Raw genomic sequence first — 23,218 nt, forward strand, 5'->3', positions numbered from 1 at the left:
GGAGGAAGAAGGGCGGTAGAGGCAGAGGAGGTGGCCTTGCCTGGCCACAAACGCTCTGAGGGTCCTTGCCTGGAGAGGGAGAGGAGACCGGGCCAGGGACAGGCGCTCTGGGATGCAGCGCCAGTGGCTGCTGCTTTTGCTCTTGCCGCTCAGCTTCCCAGTCATCCTGACCAGAGGTGAGGCACTGCCAGAGGTGAAGGGGTGAGGCATATCTCTCTCGGGGAGATGCTTGGTGAGAGCAGGGAAGAAAACCAAACCGCCAGCTCGGAATGGACGCTGCAGGGAGCGCTCGCTGCCTCCCTCCAGAGGAGCTGCGGAGACCCACGCAGGCTCTGTGCCTGGTACTAGGGGTGGTGCCTGCTGTGGGATGGGAAGGAGGGTCCACGCCCACGGAGAAGCCAGCTGGCCCTGGAGTAAGAGGCAGAGGGTTTGTGGTGTGGGACAGACCGGAGGAAACATGGACTGCCTGCTACAGGGAAGAGAGGAGTGGTGCGCAAGAGATGGAGACAGAGAAGGGCCCACCAGCTCTCTCTCTGTCCAGATGTCCCCACCCGCGGTGGCTCACTGCCGGTCTTTCCTGAAGGAAATCCCTTAGGTGTCTCAGCCATTCACATCCCTGGAGCGCCCTTGGCTCCCTCCTAACTCCTGTTGTCTGGCTTCCGGGGGATGGAGCTGGGCTGAACTTGGGAGGCTGGAGAATAAACAGGAAGGGGGTGGGAGTAATAACAAGCCATGAATGGAAGGCCTGGGCCAAAGGGACCCTGGGAGACCGGGACTGGGTGTGAAGGAGAGAGGGTGGATACAGCACCATGCCCCTGGGCCACACTGTGGGGCAGGGGCTGCTGGTCAATGGCCTGTAGGGAGGTACCTGGTGGTGGTGGGGCACAGGCTCCATCATCTGGTCTCTTCTTCAGAGCTTCTGTGTGGAGGATCCCCAGAGCCCTGTGCCAACGGAGGCACCTGCCTGAGGCTATCTCAGGGACAAGGGACCTGCCAGTGAGTGTGTTTCGTGGAAGTGGGACCTGGGGAGACAGAGGAGGGAGAGAAGGAAGAGGGGCCACTGGCCTGAAATGTCCCTCTACCCTCAGGTGTGCCCCTGGATTTCTGGGTGAGACTTGCCAGTTCCCTGACCCCTGCTGGGACACCCAACTCTGCGAGAACGGTGGCAGCTGCCAAGCCTTGCTCCCCACACCCCCAAGCTCCCGCAGCCCCACTTCTCCACTGACCCCCCACTTCTCCTGCACCTGCCCCTCTGGCTTCACTGGTGATCGATGCCAAAGCCCTCTGGAAGAGCTCTGTCCGCCTTCTTTCTGTTCCAACGGGGGTCACTGCTCTGTCCAGGTCTCGGGCCGCCCACAGTGTTCCTGCGAGCCCGGGTGGACAGGTAAGTACAAGCGGGGAGGAACATGCCAGTCACTCTTGTTGCTGTGACTAAACTTCTCCAGGATGGCGGTAGCTGCCTGAAGGAAGGAAGGCTTTATTCTGGCTCAAGGTCTGAGGGTTCAGAATCATGGCAGGGAAGTCCTGGTTATTGAATGGAAGTCAAGGCAGGAACCCAAAGTTGCCAATCACACAACATCCACAGTCAAGAGCAGAGAGAATAACAACACCCTTGCTTACTTGGCTTCATCTAGCTTTCTCCTGCCATACATAGTTTGGGACCCTCACCTAGGGAATGGTGCTGCCCATAGGGAATGGTGCTGCCCACAATGGACTGATAGGGAATGATGCCGCCCTTAGTGGGCTGAGCCCTCTTGCATCGGTTATCAATATAGACAATCCCCCAAGACAAGCCCACAGGCCAACCTGATCTAGATAGTTCCTCAACTGAGGCTTTCTTCTCAGGTGATCTGGGTTGTGGTGAGTTGGTAAACAGAACTAACCAGCACACTAAGTGCTGGTACGTAGCTTGCCTTCTTTTTAGGCAGTGCAGAATGGCAATCCAGGAATGATGCTGCCCACATTCAGAGTAGCTTTTTCCCGCCCCAGTCTAGAAACTCCTTCACTGCAGGCCTCTACAGGTGTCAGGCACACATGTGGGGCACAGTCACACGGATATACGCAAAGTACATGTAACGTGAAAAAATATGTAAAATGAAAAAGAGTAAAAAAAAATCAGGGGTCCGTCGGGCCAGCAAGATGGCCCAGTGGGTAGCACCTGCTGCCGATCCTGGCAGCCTGAGTTCCATTGTGGGACCCACACACAAAAGAGCAGAAAACAGGGCTGGAGATGGCAGCTGAGCTGGCAGTGTTGGCCTAGCATGCGTGGACCCGTGCATTTGATGCAATGGTGCGTGATTCAGCTGTAGGAGCCAGGAGCACACGCCCACACCCAGGAAGTAGACCCAGGAGGATAAGCAGTTCAAAGTCAGGCTGGGCGGTGGCCCAGCGGCAGAGGACGCCTTCAATCACAGCAGAGGCAGGAGGATCTCTATGAGTTTGAGGGCGGCCTGGTCTACGGAGCGAGTTCCAGGAGAAAAAGGAGGAAGAGAGGTTCAAAGTCATCCTTAGATACATGCTGATATAAGACCCTGCCTCAAAGAAAACCGAAAAACTAAAACAACAACAACAAGAAGAAATCCACTCAGAAACTGTGGCTTTTCCACCTCCCCAAGAGGTCACCACGGCGAGAAACACTTGTCCCAAGTTTTCTCGGGGAACCAAATTGTAAAACTCCCATTGTTGGCTACATGTGCTTTCCAAAGGAGAGGGTGTGAACAGCCTACATACAAGCCCTCCCAACGTACAGCAGGGCTAAGACAGGCCATGGAGCGCCAGGGTAAACGGTCAGGAGGAGAACAGGCAGGGGCTCCTACACGCCATCTTAGATGCATAAACTAAACCTGGGCAGTGCCTGAAACAGCCCCCTCCCTACTCCAACCCCATGCCCTGCTGCAGGTGAGCAGTGCCAGCTCCGAGACTTCTGCTCAGCCAACCCCTGTGCCAACGGAGGCGTGTGCTTGGCCACATACCCCCAGATCCAGTGTCGCTGTCCAACGGGCTTCGAGGGTCACACCTGTGAACGCGACGTCAATGAGTGCTACCTGGAGCCCGGACCCTGCCCTCGGGGCACCTCCTGTCACAACACCTTGGGCTCCTTCCAGTGCCTCTGCCCGGTGGGGCAGGAAGGTCCCCAGTGCAAGCTCAGGAAGGGAACCTGCCTTCCTGGAACCTGTCTCAATGGAGGCACCTGCCAGCTGGTGCCAGAGGGAGACACCACCTTTCATCTCTGCCTCTGTCCCCCAGGTAAAACCTCCTGGGGCTCTACTGCACCCCTCTCCCCTCAGAAGGGCTCCATGTTTGACTCCATGATCCTGACAGGCTTCACAGGGCTGGACTGTGAGATGAATCCAGATGACTGTGTCAGGAACCAGTGTCAGAACGGGGCCACCTGCCGGGATGGGCTGGGCACCTACACCTGCCTCTGCCCCAAGACGTGGAAGGGTGAGTTGTTTAAAGCAACTTCATGACTGCTCCCGGCCCCCCTCCCTATGAGGCTCCCAATCCCAGCCCTTGTGCCTGCCCCCATGCCCCTCGCAGGCTGGGACTGCTCTGAAGACGTAGATGAATGTGAAGCCCAGGGTCCGCCTCGCTGCAGAAACGGTGGCACCTGCCAGAACTCGGCTGGTGGCTTTCACTGTGTGTGTGTGAGTGGCTGGGGAGGCGAGGGCTGTGACGAGAACCTGGATGACTGTGCGGCCGCCACCTGTGCCCTGGGATCCACCTGCATCGACCGTGTGGGCTCCTTCTCCTGCCTCTGCCCACCTGGGCGCACAGGTGCGGACAGAGGGCCTGGTGCGGGGAGACATGGAGGGCAAGGGAGGGCCCCAAGCGGCCTCCTAGAGCCTCGCCCCTCCGTCTCCCACAGGCCTCCTGTGCCACCTGGAAGACATGTGTTTGAGGCAGCCGTGCCATGTGAATGCCCAGTGCAGCACCAACCCCCTGACGGGGTCTACCCTCTGCATATGCCAGCCGGGCTACTCGGGACCCACCTGCCACCAAGATCTGGATGAGTGTCAAATGGGTGAGGGTCCCCAGCAGAGCCCCTGAGGCCAGCCAAGGCCTCCGTTCCCGACAGAGGCCAGGCAGAGCAGTTGGTTTATGAAACTGAAACACTAAACCAGGCATGGCGGCCCATGCCCATAATCCCAGAACCCAGGGGATCAAAGCAGGAGAAAGCTTCAACGACATATTATGTCCTGGGACTTCTGGAGGCTCGCAGACCCTGGTGGGGCTGCGGAGATGGGTCCACGGTTAAAGCAGTAGCCACCTGGGAGTGAGGACTCAAGTTCAAATCCCCAGATCCCACAGAAGTGGCGAGTACCAAGTGGGCACGAGGGCCCCTCTGTAATTCCAGCCTCAGAAGGCAAAGACAGGGTGTGCCCAGAACAAGCTGACTGGTCAGATTAGCTACACCCACAAACTCTGCATCTGATAGAGAGACCCCCTGCTTCAGTGAGTAAGGGCAGCAGGGAACAGCGGAGGGGGCTCCCAGCATTAACCTTTTACACACCTGTGTGCTCACCCACACGTGTGTGTGCCCACGCACACGCATATCGTACACACACAAAGTGGTGTGTGTATGTGTATGTGTTTTATGTATAAACTTATTTATGATTTGCTTCAGGTCTTCTCCCCAGTACTGAGCTCTGCAGACCCCACATATTGTCCTGTCATCCTCCATTATAAATACATAGCCCCCTCCCCTTCTCTCATCTCCACAGACAGGCGCCCCCACACACACCTATCCTGTCAGTTTAGCCTCCTTGTCCTCTCCACCCCTGACCCCCAGATCCTCTCTCCTCCCAGCCCAGCAAGGACCCAGTCCCTGTGAACACGGCGGCTCCTGCGTCAACACCCCTGGCTCCTTCAACTGCCTCTGCCTGCCTGGCTACACGGGCTCCCGCTGCGAGGCTGACCACAATGAGTGCCTGTCGCAGCCCTGTCACCCGGGCAGCACCTGCCTGGACCTGCTTGCCACCTTCCAGTGCCTCTGCCCACCAGGTAGAGCTGGGTGGGACTGTGGGTGGGCAAGATGGAGAACTAACTTGGAACCCAAGGGGAGTTGCCTGGCATTGGTGTCTCCAAGCATCTTTCTCTCCCTAAGCCCCAGCTAAAACTGGGGAACCCACGACCCCTAGAAGGGCGAGCTGCCCTACAGTGAGAGTGTGCACTGCATAGTTGAGGGATACGGTGCTCCATCCGTGTCGTGATCGTCACAGAGTGTACATCCTGGTCCACTGTACATAGTGGTTCAGACAAAGAAGACGGAAAGGCAGTACATATGCCAGCCCAGAATTCACACGCACACATGCACGCACACACACATACACACACGCACACACAGGCACACACATACACACAGAGGCACACACATACTTAATCACACACTCCCCCGCGCAGAGATGAAGTGTAAACCCTCAACATTCCACATGGTGGTGCGCTGGAGTTGGTGCAGTAGGAGAGGAATGCCGGAGGGTTTCCCACCAGTCGCCACCACAGTGGTCTTTTCAGAGAAGGAATCCCCATCCCATAATTAAGAAACTGGACACAAAGAGATGGAGTGAATTACCCAAGGTCACGCCTCCAGTGAGGAGCAGAGCCCAGCCTCCGCCCCCGGCTTCAGCAGTGTTAACCACCCCACCCCACTCCCTACTGGAAGCCAAGCAGCACCCACGAATCGTGGCTCAGGCCACGCATAGACAAGAACAGAGACGTAGGAAAACTGTTCCGTCATACAAGGGACAAGTCACAGGTAGCAAAGATGTCAAGGCAGAACCTCAGGAAAGAGGAGAGGACAGGGAGATGAGGAGGCTGACCGTGAGACCACGGAGACCAAGGTAAACCTAAGGGTGAAAAATGGGAGCAACTCGGCTGTCCTAACGCCTTTCTTCAAATCATCCTCCTCCATCACCCTCACTACCGCCATAACCGTCATCAACGTAACCCCCACCCCACCACCACCACCACCTCCACCACCACCACCTCCACCACCTCCACCACCACCACCTTCACCACCTCCACCACCACCACCACCAGCTCCCACCTCCACCACCACCACCACCACCACCACCACCATCACCTCCACCACCTCCACCACCACCACCACCACCACCACCACCACCACCACCACCACCACCAACTCCACAACCACCACCACCTCCACACCACCACCACCACCTCCACCACCACCACCACCTCCACCACCACCACCACCACCACCACCACCTCCACCACCACCTCCATCACCACCACCACCACCACCACCGCCGCCTCCACCGCCCTGGTACAGAGGCCTAGATAGTACATGAGGTCTGAATCACGCTCCAGGCAGAGATGTCCACTTCCCATCTGTACTTCAAGAATGTCCAGGCTGGGCAGCCCACTGTGCGTGCCCCACCCTCTAGGTACACAGAAAGGGCTTCAAACACATTTCCTCTCAGCCCTCTGCAGGTACCCCGCTCCCTGAGCCTTAAGCCCAAGGGAGGTAGACAGCCTGGCTGAGCCCACTTCCCACCCTGTCTGTGTCCTCAGGCCTGGAAGGGAGGCTCTGTGAAGTGGAGATCAATGAGTGTGCCTCTAACCCCTGCCTCAACCAAGCTGCCTGTCACGACCAGCTCAACGGCTTCCTGTGCCTCTGCCTTCCTGGTGGGTGAAGATCCTGACCAAGCCAACCTCAGTCCCCGGGGAACCTAGAGACCAGCCCCCTGCCCCAAAAGCAGCCTGTGTCTCTCCCCCTCTTCTTCAGCTCCCCAAACTCTTCCATCATCCCCAAGCTTACACCCCAGCCTTGCTTCTGTCCTGACAAGTCATTCAATGGGTTTCTCTTTTCCCCACTGACCCCCATTCGTGTTGGTCCCTGCTTCGGCTGGGCCACCACAGACAAGAGAATGTCTCCTTCCCTTGGTAGTTTAAGAGCGAATCTTTCTTTCTTCCTTTCTTTCTTTCTTTCCTTTGCTTTTCTTTCTTTAAGATTTATTTATTTTTATTCTATGAAAAATGAGTGCTCTATCTGCATGTACACCCACACGCCAGAAGAGGGCACCAGACCACATCGTAGATGGTTGTGAGCCGCCTTGTGGTTGCTGGGAATTAAACTCAGGACCTCTGGAAGAGCAGCCAGCGTCCTTAACTGCTGAGCCATCTCTCCAGCCCAGAGACAGGTTCTTTCTCTATCCGTGCTGGGGACAGGAGGCAGGGTCTCACACATGCTGGGTAAGCATTCTACCTCTGAGCCATGCCCCACCCCAGGCTCCATCACTACGCCCTCCTCCACAGGAAGAAATGAGAGCTAGGAAGGGAAAGTGGGTGGCCTGCCCGCAGTCCAGCAGCCTAGTAGCCAGCAGGGGCTGAGCCTCTCTATTGCCTGTGTTGCCCAAACACCTGGAGTCTCCTCGGAAGACTCACTTTCGCTCGCCTGGAGCCTCTCTGCCCTTCCTCGACACCCTCCATTCGCTTCCCCTCCCCCACCAGGGTTCACTGGTGCCAGATGCGAGAAAGACATGGACGAGTGCAGCAGCGCCCCCTGTGCCAATGGGGGGCACTGCCAAGACCAGCCTGGAGCCTTCCACTGCGAGTGTCTCCCAGGTAAACTGAGGCTCGGTCCCTAGGACAGGGGACCATCTGTGCGATCCCTGACCCAGCCCTATGCCACAGGCTTTGAAGGGCCACGCTGTGAGACTGAAGCAGATGAATGTCGGAGTGACCCCTGCCCCGTGGGAGCCAGCTGCCTTGATCTTCCCGGGGCGTTCCTCTGCCTCTGCCGGCCTGGTTTCACAGGTCAGAGGGCAAGAGGAGGAACTGGAAGGGCGGGCGTGTGAGCCCACTGGGGGTGGGGAGGAGGCTGCTGGGGGGTGTTGGGGGGTCAGGATGGGTAAACAGAATGAGAATGGCCCTTCCTACAAAAAGTACTTAGAATGAGAGCTAGGGGCATGGCTCGGAAGCAAAGACCTTGCCAAGTATGCCGGAGTCCCTGGGTTCGAAAACCAGGACAGGATAAACGAATACTTGAGTGGGTAAAAAAGCAACGGAAACTGACAACCTGCACTCGGGACTCAGAATGGAGGGGACGGCGGATGTCCAGAACGGACTCTGTGAAGTCATCCTCCGGCTTCCACTCATGAGCCTGTGGCCCATGCCTGCCAACACACACACACATATACACACACCACACACACGCACCATACCACACACACTACACACACCATGCACACACACTACACACACAACACACACTACACACATCACGCACACACACTACACACACACCACACACCACACACACCACACACACACACACATGCACACCCACACACACACACACACACACACACACACACACACACACACACACACACACACACACACAGCACACACACACAGACAGCACATACACACTTACACACACACCCACAAACGCATGCTACACAGTCACACACAGCACACACATTCACACAACACACTCATACACACACACTCATACACAGCACACGCATACACACTTAAACACACTCACACCCACTAACACTCGCTACACACACAGCACACACATTCCACACACCACACTCATACTCACACATCACATACAACACACACAGCAAACATCACACATACATGCACCACACACAGACACACATGCACACGCACGCACGCACACACAAGACACCCATCATGCACACATACACTGGGAGCACAGGGAGGAACAGCACAAGGACAAGAATGAAGAGAGAGGGGAAGAAAGGACTTGTGCATGGAAGAAAGGACTCATCTCCCCCGAACCCTCCCACACAGGTCAACTTTGTGAGGTTCCCTTGTGTAGCCCCATCCTGTGCCAACCTGGACAGCAATGCCAAGACCAGGAACACAGAGCCCCCTGCCTCTGCCCTGACGGGAGTCCTGGCTGTGTTCCTGCTGAGGACGACTGCCCCTGCCACCATGGCCATTGCCAGAGGTAGCCCCTTCCAGCCTCCTCCCATCAGCCTCTGCTAGGACAAACAGCAGGGGGCGGGGTGCAGGCCCGTGGGATCTGACCAATGGGGAAGCAGGAAGGAGACCGTCAGCTTCCTTGGGAAAGGAAGGGCATAGCTGAGGAGTGGTACCTAAAGAGGGAAGGTTTGGGCATAGCAAAGGAGGCAGATGAGGGTCAGAGCACAGAAGACAGTGCAAACGGTCTCTCCTCACATAAAACCCAGGGGCATCTGTGTGTGGACGCTTCCCAACACTGTTATCACATGGCTTTAATCAGAGGAAAGGCCGATGGGTCTGCAGCCAGGGCCACACTTCAGCTGAATAGTGAGCTCTGAGGCTGACCTGGGCTACAGGAGACCCTGGAGAGAAAGGGATAGGGATACAGGAAAGGGGGAAGAGAGGGGGAAAGAGAGAGGGAAGGAGGGAGGGAATGGAAGGGAGGAAGAAGGGAAGAAGGAGGGGGAGAGAGAGTTTAGTTGGTAGAATGTCTCTTCTACAGGTACATAGTAATTTGGAGGCTAGCCTGAGCTACCTAAGAAACGCCCCCCACGCTTTTTTCCCCTCATATACTTTTTTTTTTTTCTTTTTCTTCTTCTCTCCTCCTCCTCTTCTTCACTTGGTTTGGTTTGGTTTGGTTTGGTTTGGTTCTTGAAGACAGTTTCTCTGAGTAACCCTGGCTGTCCTAGAACTCACTCTGTAGACCAACTGGCCTCAAATTCACAGAGATTCTCCTGCCTCTGCCCCCCAGTGCTGGGATTAAAGGCATGTACCACCACAGTCCAGCTGACCCTCTTTTTAAAGGGAGAGAGCATTGGAGACACCTGGAAGAGGTTACGTGGCTAAGAGCACTGGCTGCTCTGGCAGAAGTCAGGGGTCCCAGCATCTACAGGGCAGCTCGGATCCATCTGAACCTTCAGTGCAGAGGACCTGACGTCCTCTTTCGGCCTCCACGGGCACCAGGCACAACATGGTGCCCAGACATGCATGCTGGCAAAACACCCACAGACATAAAAATAATAAGTAAAAATAACTCTTAGTGGAAAGAGAAAAAGGCTAAGGAAACTCTCGAAGCCAAAACGGAGCCGGTCTTAAGGGTGCAGTCAACAAAGCAGGCAGGGAAAGAGAAGGACCCTTCACCTCTTCCTCTCCTTTATGACCAGATCCTTGTGTGTATGTGACGAGGGCTGGACTGGACCAGAGTGCGAGACAGAGCTGGGCGGCTGCCTCTCCACACCCTGTGCCCATGGGGGGACCTGCCACCCACAGCCCTCTGGCTACAACTGTACCTGCCTTGCAGGCTACACGGGTGAGTCTCTCCTACACCACACACACTCCAGCCTGCAGCCCCACAAACCAAACCTGTGGCTGCAACCTCTTCGAGGAGAGTCGGTGCGGGCTGTGGGGGACACGGGTGACTCCTGGGATAGGGGGGTAGAAAGAAGAGGTTGGATGGGGCAGGGAGATATAGGATAGGTGAACAAGAAGACAGAGAAGAGAACTCCATATTTTCAGAGCTCACCTGTTCCCTCAGGGCTGACCTGTAGTGAGGAGATAACAGCTTGTCACTCAGGGCCCTGTCTCAATGGTGGCTCCTGCAGCATCCATCCTGAGGGCTACTCCTGCACCTGCCCTCCAAGTCACACAGGTCCCCACTGCCAGACTGCCGTGGACCACTGTGCGTCTGGTAAGTACCATCCTCAGTCTGAACTGCAGCTGGTTACAGAGGCTGAGCTGCAGGGGGCAGGGGGTAACACGGCTCTGACATTTTAACTGTAGGCCGGGGATGTAGTTCAGTAGCGGAGGGTAAGACTGGTATCCATGAAGCCTTAGATTCAATGTCCAGCACCACAAGGGTGGTGCCCACTTATGATCCCAGCTCTCGGGCGACGGAAGCAGAGGACCAGGAGTTCAAAGTCACTCTTGGCTTACGCATCCCCTTCAAGGGGACCCTGTCAAACAGATACATTAGAGGTTGAGAAATGGTTCTGAGGGTCCAGGTCCTTGCCACCAAGCCCCAGGACTCCCGTGGCAGAAGAGAACTGACCCCTCAAGTTGTCCTCTGACTCCCGCATGCCTACTGCAACATGCACAGAACCCCACCATATAAATATAAAGGCATATATGTGTATATACATAAATAAACATATACAGACATACATTTACGTATTAAACTTTGTTTATTAAAGAAATAAGTGGATGCCTATAAAAAGCAAATGTCAAATAGGTAACTGGACAAAAGTAAGTTGTATTGGTGAGAGGCATGCGCCCTTCGTGCTGCGTGTGGCCAAGGTCACAGGCCAAGGTCACAGGCCAGATTACAGGCATGGAACCCAAGCCCTCACAGACTCCTCTCTCCAGCCTCGTGTCTCAACGGGGGTACCTGTGTGAGCAAACCTGGCACTTTCTTCTGCCACTGTGCCACTGGCTTCCAGGGGCTGCACTGTGAGAAGAAGATTCACCCCAGCTGTGCAGACAGGTAAGGGTGACCTGAGGTCCCCCGAAAGGAGCAGAGGAACCCCCAGCCTCCCCCCCTCTCTACCTCTCCTTGGGCTCCGGTGCTATCACAGCTCCCTACCTGTGGCTGCCCCTCCTCCACTATCTCCCCACAACCGCACCGCACCTGTTGCTTCACGGTACACACTCCCCGACTCCTAGATCTTCTTCCCACAGTGCCCTCTTTGTCTTGTCCAGCCCCTGCAGGAACAAGGCAACCTGCCAAGACACACCTCGAGGGGCCCGCTGCCTCTGCAGCCCTGGCTACACAGGAAGCAGCTGCCAGGTGAGGTGGTCGTAAGCCGGATGTGTCAGTGAGAGAGCTGCAGGCATTGGGATCTAAAGGGTGGGCACCAGGGAGACTCAGACAGACATCTGCATGAAGGGACGTACGGATGCCGGGAGCACCTCACTTGGGTGTGAAGTAAGGGAAGGAAAGAAAATCTGGGTATGGTATACATCTGTAATCCAGACATTTGGGGAGCACAGGCTCAAGGATCAGGAGTTCAAGGACAGCCTTAGCTACATAGCAAGTTTGAGGCATTCCTGGGGTAGGTGAGACCGTACCCTACACACACACGCACGCACGCACGCACGCCTGGGCGTAAGGATGTACGTAGGGTGAGTTTCTCATCCTGGAGGCTATTCTGAAATGTGAAGCCAGAGGTCAGAGAGGGCCAATTGCAAACAAGTCATCTTAGAAGTGATTTTGAGGGGAGCTACAAGTGGAGAGGCTCATCTCTGAGTCCCAGAAGCCTGCCCATCTCCTGTTCTCTCCCAACCCTCAGACCCTGATAGACTTGTGTGCCCGGAAGCCCTGTCCACACACTGCCCGATGCCTCCAGAGTGGGCCCTCCTTCCGCTGCCTGTGCCTCCAGGGATGGATGGGGTCTCTCTGTGACCTCCCACTGTCCTGCCAGGCGGCCGCGATGAGCCAAGGTACCAGATCCAGGGCCAATGGAGGGGCGGGGAGGGGTGTCCTCTTTTGTCAAAACCCTCAAAGCAGCTACACAGCTTGTGTCATGGCCAAAACAACCAAGAGTAATTCATTCTACAGCTCAACACACAGGATAGTCCTATACAGCTCCACTCTGCTACATTCAATATCAACGAACAAGGCTCTGGTTTAACACAACCACTAGGGCAATGCCTCACCGGGAGCCACTCAGCTCTACCAGGGTCGAAACACCCCTGGAGTGAGCCACTATAACCCAACTTCACCAACATCTCACCCGCACAGTCTCTTACGGAACACGCTGTGTCAGGGGCCCCTGAGCACCCTCCCTGTCTGTCTGTCTGTCTTCCCAGGTGTAGAGATCTCCGACCTGTGCCAGAATGGGGGCCTCTGTATTGACACGGGCTCCTCCTATTTCTGTCGCTGCCCTCCTGGATTCGAGGGCAAGTTATGCCAGGATACTGTGAACCCCTGCACGTCCAAGCCTTGCCTTCACGGGGCTACCTGTGTGCCCCAGCCCAACGGCTATGTCTGCCAGGTACGAGGTCTAGAGGAGTAGGATAGGGAGGGTTGGTGAGGCTCTAGTTTATCCAGTCCTCGTTCCTTTAAGTCAGGCACCCAACCACCCACCAGGTTTCACTTCCTCTTTTCTCCCCCCCACCACCTTGACACCAACACCAAACTCCTGCCACCTCCGCCTCCACATTTGCTGCCTCAGTCTTCATCCCACCCACTCCCAAGGGAAACTGGCCATCCCTCTCTGCTTACTTCACCGCTGCAGGATTTCTCTTCCCACCTGTCTCTCAGGCCACGGCAGGCAGCTCCTGTCCCCCACTGTCCTGCTCCCTGATCCAGTGTCCCAACACTGCTTCTTAGCCTTTGAGCCTCATTCCCACTCCAGCTGATTGGCCTGGGGAGGGGAGGGAGCTATTCCTGCCCCTTCCTTTGGAGGGGTGGGGGGGATGACCTGAGCTAGGGGAAGGTTTTCTCCTCGCTGGCCCAGGTCACTATCCGGAAGAGGAAATGTTGGAATTATAGTAGAACCAGTTTAAATCCTGTGCTCAGAGAGTCAACTTTCTATCTCTTTTTTTAATTTTGTGTGTATGAATGTTTTGACCGTACGTGTACTGCATGCATGCCCGGTCCCCATAGAGGTAAGAAGGTAGATTCAGACTCCCTGAAGCTGGAGATGCTAAGAGTTGTGAAGTACCCCATGGGTGCTGGGAACTGAACCCCAGGCCTGTGCAAAAGCCAAAGATGCTCTCTCCTGCTCCTCGGAACACCCTTTCGACCGCCTAGCCTACCACAGACTTAACCTTGTAGTTGCCATCTCCAACAATAATCTATTTAACTTTATTTTAAGGACATTGGTATGTGTGCCTCAGATCCCCTAGAACTGGAGCGACAGACAGTTGCGAGCCGCCATGTGGTTGCTGGGAACTGGACCCACATCCTCTATAAGAACAGCCAACATTCTCTTAACCACTGAGCCATTTCTCCATCCCCCCCGCCCCACACACACACACACTCACAACTTTTTTATTTATTTTAAATTACACATGTGACTTTCTATGTGTGGGTATGTGTGCATGAGTACTGTGGCCCACAAAAGCCAGAGGCATCCGATCCCCTTGGATTACACGCTGCTATGTACTAACCTATGTGGGTTCTGAGACTGGAACCTAGGCCCTCGGCAAGACCAGCGTCTGCTTTTGCTTGTTGGTGTTTTGAGAGGGGCTTGCCCTGTTAAGGACTGTCCTGGAACTCACTCTGTAGACCAGGCTGGCCTTGAACTCAGAGATCCACCTGCCTCTGCCTCCTGGGGGCTGGGATTAAAGGCTCGCCACCCAACTTTTGTGTTCTTAACTGCGGAGACATCTCTCTATCTCCCACCCCTACCCACCCTTTTCTTCTTCCTTTCTTCCTCCCCCACTGCCTTCCTTCCTTCCTTCCTTCCTTCTTCTTTTCTGAGGCAATGTCTCATGTAGCCCAGACTGGCCTTGGAAAACCTTTATGTTGCTTTGATGATTTGAACTCTCCTGCCTCATGTAGTCAGTGAGGGACTGTAGGTATATACCCCACACCTATTTTATATAGTTCAGGGATCAAGCCCAGGACCATGTGTGTGCTAGGCAAACACTCTACCCACCACCATCTCTAACCCTTATGAGACTTTCCAGACATAGAGAGCCAGGGTAGGGATGACCCTGTCTCAAGAGTGAAGCATTCTGAACCTCTGCACTCTCATTTCACCTCACAAAACTCCCTCCTCCGGTGGTTTCCAGAATGCCCTCCACGAGTTCCTATCGCTCTGGGGTCAGGGGGGGTGGCCAGGGGGACTCCCTGAATTCTCTCGACTCCCAAAGCCTCCCTTCTGGCTTGCCGTCTGGCAGAAGCATAGCACTTGTGACTTTGGCCCAGCATGCAAAAAAAAAAAAAAACACAGTGTGGCTCTGGATAGAGCCAGTCTTGCTTTGACCCAAAAGTCACTTCACCTTCTCTGCACACCGTTTCATTGTTGCGGGGTGGGAATTAAGTGAGGTAATATTTCTCTACACGGTTGTTAAGAGGATGGTTTAAGGTTATGCACACAGATTATGCAATCAAGGCCAACCACCTCTCCCCTCAGGCTGACCTGTGCTTCCTAGAAACACAGACGAGCTTTAATCATCCCTTTTATCTGTACTACTTAAAATGCCACCTGGCCAGCTAGGGAGATGGCTTGGCCAAGATCCTAGCCTGAAGATCTGAGATCAGATCACTGGAAACCCAAGTCCAAAGTCAGGCTCAGCAGCTCAGCCAGTAATGCCAGAGACGGCGAGACAGAGGCAGAAATAGGCAGATAGTCTCGTCTGCATGGCAAAGTTCCCAGCCAGGAAGAGGCCCTGCCTCAAACAAAAGGCAGAAGAGCCTGAGGACTAACAGGGGAAATGTCCTCTGATTACTACACACCATGCATATACGTGTGCATACACACACATGCATACACACACACGCATGCACACACACGCACGCACAACCTAAGTGGGTAATCAGCAGACACCTACAATTCATTGCATGGAGGGTAAGTTGGTATGGGGAAGAGGTGTCCCTCAAAATGAGGCCACATTATTTGGGACTAAGCATTGTGCTCTGTCACTGCACAACGGTGTGTCGGGTAGTGCCGAGACAGGCTGCAATGGAGGAGGAGCCTCAGCTGCTGAGGCGGGAGGCTGGAGGCTGGCAGAACACCTTGAGCTCCGCTCTTCCTCTGGCTCTGGCTGTGTCTCCAGTGTGCCCCAGGCTATGAAGGACAGAACTGCTCAAAAGTACACGACGCTTGCCAGTCCGGGCCCTGCCACAACCATGGAACCTGTACCCCCAGGCCTGGAGGCTTCCACTGTGCCTGCCCTCCAGGTTTTGTGGGGCTGCGCTGTGAGGGGGATGTGGACGAGTGTCTCGACCGGCCCTGCCACCCCTCGGGCACTGCGGCCTGCCATTCTTTAGCCAACGCCTTCTATTGCCAGTGTCTGCCTGGGCACACAGGTAAGGCCTGGGATCTCTGGGGCACATCTAAAACCAGGACAACCCGATGGTCCCTTCCCAGGAGGCAACCTCTGCCTCCACACCTCTCCCCATAGCATCTTCTTCCCCACCTATCACATGCTGAACCAACTGTCAGGAGGCAGCCACTGGAGCCAGGAGTGACCTCCAATCTCACCCCCCACCACAGGCCAGCGGTGTGAAGTGGAGATGGACCTCTGCCAGAGCCAGCCCTGCTCCAATGGAGGGTCCTGTGAGGTCACAACAGGACCACCCCCTGGCTTCACCTGCCGCTGCCCCGAGGTAACTGATTCAACACCCATTTCTCTCTTCTCCATCTACTGATGAGAGGTGAGAACACCAGAGCCAGAACGGAGGGCCATGAGTGGGGAGCGCTGGAGTCAGAATTACTGGAGAGGGCCCGAGTTCGCCCTGGTGAGTGGCTCTCAGAAACAGTCAGGGGAAAGGCAGAATCGAAAGGTAGCATGGTGTAATTCTGTAGTCCCTGCCTTTGGGCATCGAGGCAGGAGGATGAAGGGTTCGAGGTCATCCTTGGCTACACAACGAGAGTTCAAGCTGGCGAGATGGCTCAGCGGTGAAGGACGCTTGGCTGCTCTTCCAGAGGTCCTGAGTTCAGCTCCCGGCAACCGCACGGTGACGCACAGTGAATCTGAGATCAGATTATCTCAAAAAAGCAAAATGAAACAAGAGACTGACCCTTCCAAGAATGGCTTCAGACAAGATCTCTAAACTCTGTGTGGGGGGACAGGTGTGGGTGAGGAACTCCCGGAAAGAAACTGGCTGAGGCCTTGGTTTGTGAAAACAGGGTATACCTTCTTTTCTCACCCTGACGCCCTTAAGCCAAACCCACGAATGCTGATAGTAAACACATCCCCCTATTTTCACTTTCCTCTCGTTTACCCTGGGGGGAGAGCGTGTGGCTTGTCTCCAAGGATTAAAATGACACAGTAATCAGTCCACTGCGCCAGGCAGTGATCAGTCTTCTTGGACTTGCACCCTGAAACTACGCATGGCTACACAGCCACATTTCATACCGAGGGCGATATGCCATTGTGTGCAGTTAGCAGGGGACCTACCGCAAGGGACTCGATGCTCTCTGAGGTCCCTGCTACCTATGATAGTCTAGAACCCTCTGTCCCATGCTGTCCTAGCTTGCTTCAGGAAAGAATAATGAAGGTCTTTTCGCATTCTCTTCTCTTTGCCACAGGGTTTTGAAGGCCCCACCTGCAGCCGCAAAGCCCCTGCCTGCGGCAACCATCATTGCCACAACGGAGGCCTATGTCTGCCCTCCCCTAAGCCAGGCTCCCCACCCCTCTGTGCCTGCCTCAGTGGCTTTGGGGGCCCTGACTGTCTGACACCTCCAGCACCACCAGGGTGCGGTCCTCCCTCCCCCTGCATGCACAATGGTAGCTGCACTGAGACCCCCGGGTTGGGCAACCCTGGCTTTCAATGCACCTGCCCTCCTGACTCTCCGGGGCCCCGGTGTCAAAGGCCAGGGGCGAATGGATGTGAGGGCCGCGGTGGCGATGGAGCCTGTGATGCTGGCTGCAGTGGCCCAGGAGGGGACTGGGATGGAGGGGACTGTTCCCTGGGGGTCCCAGACCCCTGGAAGGGCTGTCCCCCGCATTCCCAGTGCTGGCTTCTCTTCCGGGATGGGCGGTGCCACCCACAGTGCGACTCTGAGGAGTGTCTGTTTGATGGCTATGACTGTGAGATCCCTCCAACCTGCACGTGAGCCTGGGAGTGAGGGGTGGGTGAGGGTCGAGGGTGGGGAGACATACATGCCCGCCCGCCCGAGTTACAGAGTGACCAGCATTGGACTCCAGGGGGCTTCCATGCTAAGAAAAACTCTAGGTTCCAATCCCGGGGAATGGAGTGACAGACTGTGGGACACAGGCTTGGTCTCCACTCCTGAGAACGCTAAGGCCTCAGACTTCAGTGCCTCTTCCCCGGCCCTTCCACCAAAGGATGCCTCCCTGGCAAGCAACACCCCCAAGAGAAAGGGTCTTGGGCCCTCTTTCTGAGACGGGGCAGGAGGAAAGGTTGGCCCCAGTAAGCGGGGGTCAGCAGATACCAGGGTATCCTTAGCAACCCGAGTCCCAGAGGCAATGGAGGGGCTGTAATTCTCTGTGAAGAAGGGTCGGATTTGGGGAGAGTGCTGAGCCCACGTTCCCTTTGCCCGCAGCCCAGCCTACGACCAGTACTGCCGAGATCACTTCCACAACGGGCACTGTGAGAAAGGCTGCAACAACGCTCAGTGTGGCTGGGACGGGGGTGACTGCAGGCCAGAAGGGGACGACTCAGAGGGGGGCCCCTCCCTGGCCCTGCTGGTGGTGCTGAGTCCCCCAGCCTTGGATCAGCAGCTGCTTGCCCTGGCGAGAGTACTGTCCCTGACTCTGAGGGTCGGTCTCTGGGTGAGGAAGGACAGTGAAGGCAGGAACATGGTGTTCCCCTATCCTGGGACCCGGGCCAAAGAGGAGCTGAGTGGAACTAGAGATTCCTCTTCGTGGGAAAGACAAGCCCCTCACACTCAGACCCCGGGCAAAGAGACGGAGTCCCTTGGTGCAGGGTAAGCAAGACATGGAGGGGCAGGGGTGTGGGGGACAAATAACAGTTCTTTGGATGGAGCAAAAGGGAAGCTGGGACTGGACAGAGGTCCCTGAGGTGCCTTTCCCACAGGTTTGTGGTAGTGATGGGAGTGGATTTGTCCCGCTGTGGTCCAGAGCATCCTGCGTCCCGCTGTCCCCGGGACTCTGGGCTCCTGCTGCGTTTCCTTGCAGCAATGGCCGCAGTGGGAGCTCTGGAGCCCCTGCTGCCTGGACCCTTGCTGGCTGCTCACCCTCAAGCAGGGACCGGTAGGTGATCCCCTACCATTGCCCTTGCCTTAGCACATCCCGTCTCTGGTAGAGATAAAACTAAAAACCAAAACGTTCTGCGTGGGGCACTCGGCCTAACACCTCTTCCTTGGAATGAATCTCCCCCCTGGCCCATCCGCTCATTGGTCTCCCTTCCTGTTTCCCTGAGGACTTTGTACTAACCTCTGGCATAGCCCAACTATTCTTATGAAAGAATAGAAACTTTCATATCATATCATGTCATATCATATCATATCATATCCTATGAACTCTCCTCTAAGCATGTTAACCGTTAACGTCTGAGGCAGGCTACTCCACTGGCCCAATCTTACCAAGAATGGCCCCTTCCTGTGACTGTCTCTCTCCTACCAGGGCCCCCCGCCTCCCAGCTTCCCTGGCCCATTCTGTGTTCGCCAGTGGTCGGGGTGCTCCTCCTGGCCCTTGGGGCTCTTCTCGTCCTCCAGCTCATCCGGCGCCGGCGGCGGGAACACGGGGCCCTGTGGCTGCCCCCTGGTTTCATTCGAAGGCCACAGACACAGCAGGCACCCCACCGGCGGAGGCCCCCACTGGGCGAGGACAACATTGGTCTCAAGTGAGACTCTCTGAGGGTCTGGGGTTCAGGGGAATGCCAAGAGTGCTAAGAACTACTCTGCAGAAGTGGAGGGGTCGGAAGGAGATGTGGGAGATGCTGATTGGCCTTAGCCTAACTACCCACTCACCCTCTCCAGGGCGCTGAAGCCAGAGGCAGAAGTGGATGAGGATGGAGTGGTCATGTGCTCGGGCCCTGAAGAGGGCGAGGTAGGCCAGGTGAAACTGTGTGTAGTGGGGCCGTGTGGTCTATAGGTGACAGTGGCAAGAAAAATCAACTCACTGGCCTTGCTCTTGCCCCAAGGCAGAAAAAACAGCCTCAGCCTCCAGGTGCCAGCTCTGGCCACTGCACAGCGGCTGTGAAGGGCTCCCACAGGCAGTCATGCTGACCCCTCCTCAGGAGTGCGAATCAGAGCTTCCGGACGTGGACACCTGTGGGCCTGGTACACAAGCCACCTAGACCAAGTGGGGGAGTGGGAGGTCCTACTCTTGACCCTTTTAGAAGCAAAGGCCATTAGTATCCACACTGGAGCCTTTAGAGCTCCCAGGGCAGAGGCCCCAGAGAGAACGGCACCACCTGGGGATGTGTCAGGAATACAAGCTGTGGTAGAGCAATGGGACCAGCCCTCTAGGGAAGGCTGACTCAGGTTCAAGCCTCAGCTCTGAGAATTAAACCCTTCCTGCTCCGGTTACTGATAAACTGAGCCTCAGAGAGGTGGATGAAGATACCAAATCAAGCCGGTTGGTGGTGGTGCACGCCTTTAATCCAAGCACTCGGGAGGCAGAGGCAGGCAGATCTCTATGAGTTCGATGCCAGCCTGGTCTACAAGTTCCAAGACAGCCGGCACTACACAGAAAAACCCTGTCTTTAAAAAAACAAAACAAACCACTAAATCAAGAGCCAACACTTGGCTGGCAACTGTGGTACACACCTTTAATCCTAGAAGGAAGTAAAGTTTTAGTCGTAGCACGAGAGAAGCAGAGGTAGGTGGATCTCTGCGAGTTCGAGACCAGCCTGGTCTAGTGAGTTCCAGGACAGTCGGAGCTACATAGTGAGAACCTGTCTCAAGCATCCCTCTCCCCTACCCCCCAAAAAGGAAGAGCTTGGCCAAGATGGCTGCAATTCTCCCAGAGGCATGTCATTATTCTCGGATCCTTCCAAATTGGCCTAGTACTCATTCTCATCCACAGATGGGGTGACACCCCTGATGTCTGCCGTCTTCTGTGGGGGAGTGCAGTCCACCACTGTACAGAGACTGGGGCTAGGAAATCCCGAACCCTGGGAACCGCTGCTGGATAGAGGGGCCTGCCCCCAGGCTCACACTGTGGGCACTGGAGAGACGCCCCTGCACCTAGCTGCCCGATTCTCTCGGCCAACTGCTGCCCGACGCCTCCTGGAGGCTGGAGCCAACCCCAACCAGCCGGACCGGGCTGGGCGTACCCCACTTCATACTGCAGTAGCTGCTGATGCTCGGGAGGTTTGCCAGGTAGGCACATACCCGGGTCCTTAAAGGAAGTAGGAGTAAGCTTAAATGTGAAATGGAGAGGTCTTCTCTGGATATAGACAGATCTCTGAGTGCCAGGCTAGTCTGAGCTGTATAACAAGACATTGTCTCAAAACAAAGACAGGCAACAAAAGCACGAGGAGCCTGACCTAGAAGCCCAGGGGTCACAGGCCCTTTCTGTCTCCCCAGCTCCTATTGGCCAGCAGACAGACCGCTGTAGACGCGCGCACAGACGACGGGACTACACCTTTGATGCTGGCTGCCAGGTTGGCCGTGGAGGACCTGGTTGAAGAATTGATCGCAGCCCGAGCAGATGTAGGAGCCAGAGATAAAAGGGGTATGCATAGAGCCGCTGTGGTATCGAAATGTTGGGGAGAGCGGGAAGGAGGTGAAGTTCAAACTACAGGCGCAGTAGGGACTGACTACGAGAGGCTCCTAGGCTGTGGCAGTGTGGAGAGCGAGTTTCCCCACCACGGTCAACTACACGTCTTGTCGCAGTCCGTGAAACGGGAATGGAAGAAGCACCTGCGGGAACGGGATGGGGATACCCGTCCCACCGACCCAGAACAATACCTATTGTCCCGCCCGCGCGCCCATGACGTCACCAGGGCAGCACTTGCAGCCGACTGTCGGTTGCCTGGGCAACGCTTCCCGCCTCTGAAGAACCCAAGTAGCTCTCCCTTCCTCCCCCCTCCTCCTACCAAGGCCAGAACCCGTGGGAAACTAAAACGTAGCAGTCTGACCCCCAGCTGCGGGGTAACTGGCTCCCACGTGGTACCCTAGGAAAAACTGCACTGCACTGGGCCGCTGCAGTGAACAACGCCCGAGCCGCCCGCTGTCTCCTCCAGGCTGGAGCGGATAAAGATGCCCAGGACAGTAGGGTGAGCCATATTGCAGCCTCTTCACTGCACAAGCCAAAAGCAGGGGAATCCAGCAGGGGGTGGGAGTGGGGGTGGGAGAGAGATCAAAGAGGGCGGGACCCAGCGTCTGGCGGGAGGGTACCGACTCCCGGTGGGCGGAGACTCCCTGACCCTGCCCGTCCCCAAGCTTTTGGGTCTCCCCCATAGGAGCAGACGCCGCTGTTCCTGGCTGCGCGCGAAGGCGCCGTGGAGGTGGCACAGCTGCTGCTGGAGCTCGGGGCAGCGCGGGGGCTGCGGGACCAGACCGGGCTGGCCCCAGCAGATGTGGCCCGCCAGCGTAGTCATTGGGACCTGCTGACGCTGCTGGAGGGGACAGGACCGACCACGCAGGAGGCCCGTGCGCACGCACGCAACACGCCGGGGGGCGGGGCCGCGCCGCGCTGCCGGACGCTGTCTGCGGGAGCGCGCCCGCGCGGGGGCGGAGCCTGTCTGCAAGCTCGCACTTGGTCGGTGGACTTGGGAGCGCGCCGAGGGGCGGTATACGCGCGCTGCCGGAGCCGATCAGGAGGCTCCGGAGGCTCCTCCATGCGCGGCCGCAGGCTTTCCGCGGACTCCCGTGGACGACGCGGGGCTAGAGTATCACAGGATGACTGGCCTCGGGACTGGGTGGCCCTGGAAACCTGCGGCTCTGCCTGCAGTGCGCCGATCCCGCCTCCCAGCCTTACCCCGTCCCCAGAACGCGGATCCCCTCAAGTTGCCTGGGGTCTTCCAGTCCACCAAGAGGTCCCCTTAAACTCGGGTGGAAGGAATCAGAACTAGGCAACTTCGTGGAAGGAAGGAAGTGACACGAACGAGTCTGGAAGGCCCCGAACTTTTAAGGCCAAGCTAAACGTTATGCCCACTTGTCTTCCCCATAGAGTATGAACAACAATGGCAAGAGGGTTTAGGATGCCCGGATTAGATATGCCGTGCTTTTTCCTGGAAAATAGGGCAGCTCCAAGAGGACAGAGTGGATTTTGAGAATCCCTAAACTGAAACCAAAAACTGTGGGCAAATTGGGTGTAAAATGTTTCTTATGTATGGTTTTCCAGAAGGAGCCTCTGCTATCTACTCCCCAAAAGTAGCTGGCAAATATTTATTGAGCACCTACTATGTGCCAGGTGTTGTGTAGATTATGAAAGATAACCAGTGGCCAGTCCAGCTGATGACTCCTTGCCCTCTCTCTGCCTTCCCCACAAGGAAACTGGTACAGGAATGAAGCCCTGCTCTCTAGTCACGGTTATGTCTGAGAACCCCGAACTTATGAATAATAAAGCTATTTCGAAGTGCTACTTTTATTTTCTGAGGGACTGGAGGATGAGTGCATTGCGTTTGGGAAATTCGGCACTCCAGATTCATTCATATAGGTAGAGGGCTTTTAAATATAAATTAAGGGCAACCGGACCATCTGGG

General features: G+C 56.0%; 1 protein-coding gene across 1 annotated transcript; it reads left to right on the plus strand.

Moving 5' to 3' along the window:
* Window positions 1–23,101, plus strand: Notch4 (notch receptor 4). Its single transcript, XM_032888256.1, has 30 exons — window positions 1–176; window positions 915–996; window positions 1,089–1,384; window positions 2,899–3,246; window positions 3,322–3,444; window positions 3,541–3,777; window positions 3,869–4,024; window positions 4,810–5,004; window positions 6,535–6,648; window positions 7,474–7,587; window positions 7,657–7,779; window positions 8,791–8,950; window positions 10,128–10,273; window positions 10,499–10,651; window positions 11,326–11,443; window positions 11,659–11,746; window positions 12,249–12,399; window positions 12,769–12,953; window positions 15,688–15,940; window positions 16,128–16,240; window positions 17,166–17,689; window positions 18,144–18,527; window positions 18,638–18,813; window positions 19,186–19,405; window positions 19,542–19,611; window positions 19,706–19,844; window positions 20,593–20,888; window positions 21,096–21,243; window positions 21,690–21,787; window positions 21,974–23,101. The coding sequence occupies exons 1-30, from the start codon at window positions 113–115 to the stop codon at window positions 22,583–22,585; spliced, it is 5,886 nt and encodes a 1,961-aa protein (XP_032744147.1). The 5' UTR covers window positions 1–112; the 3' UTR covers window positions 22,586–23,101.
* The last annotated feature ends 117 nt before the right edge of the window (window positions 23,102–23,218 follow it).

Source organism: Rattus rattus, chromosome 18, assembly GCF_011064425.1.
Source record: "Rattus rattus isolate New Zealand chromosome 18, Rrattus_CSIRO_v1, whole genome shotgun sequence".
NCBI lineage: Eukaryota > Metazoa > Chordata > Mammalia > Rodentia > Muridae > Rattus > Rattus rattus.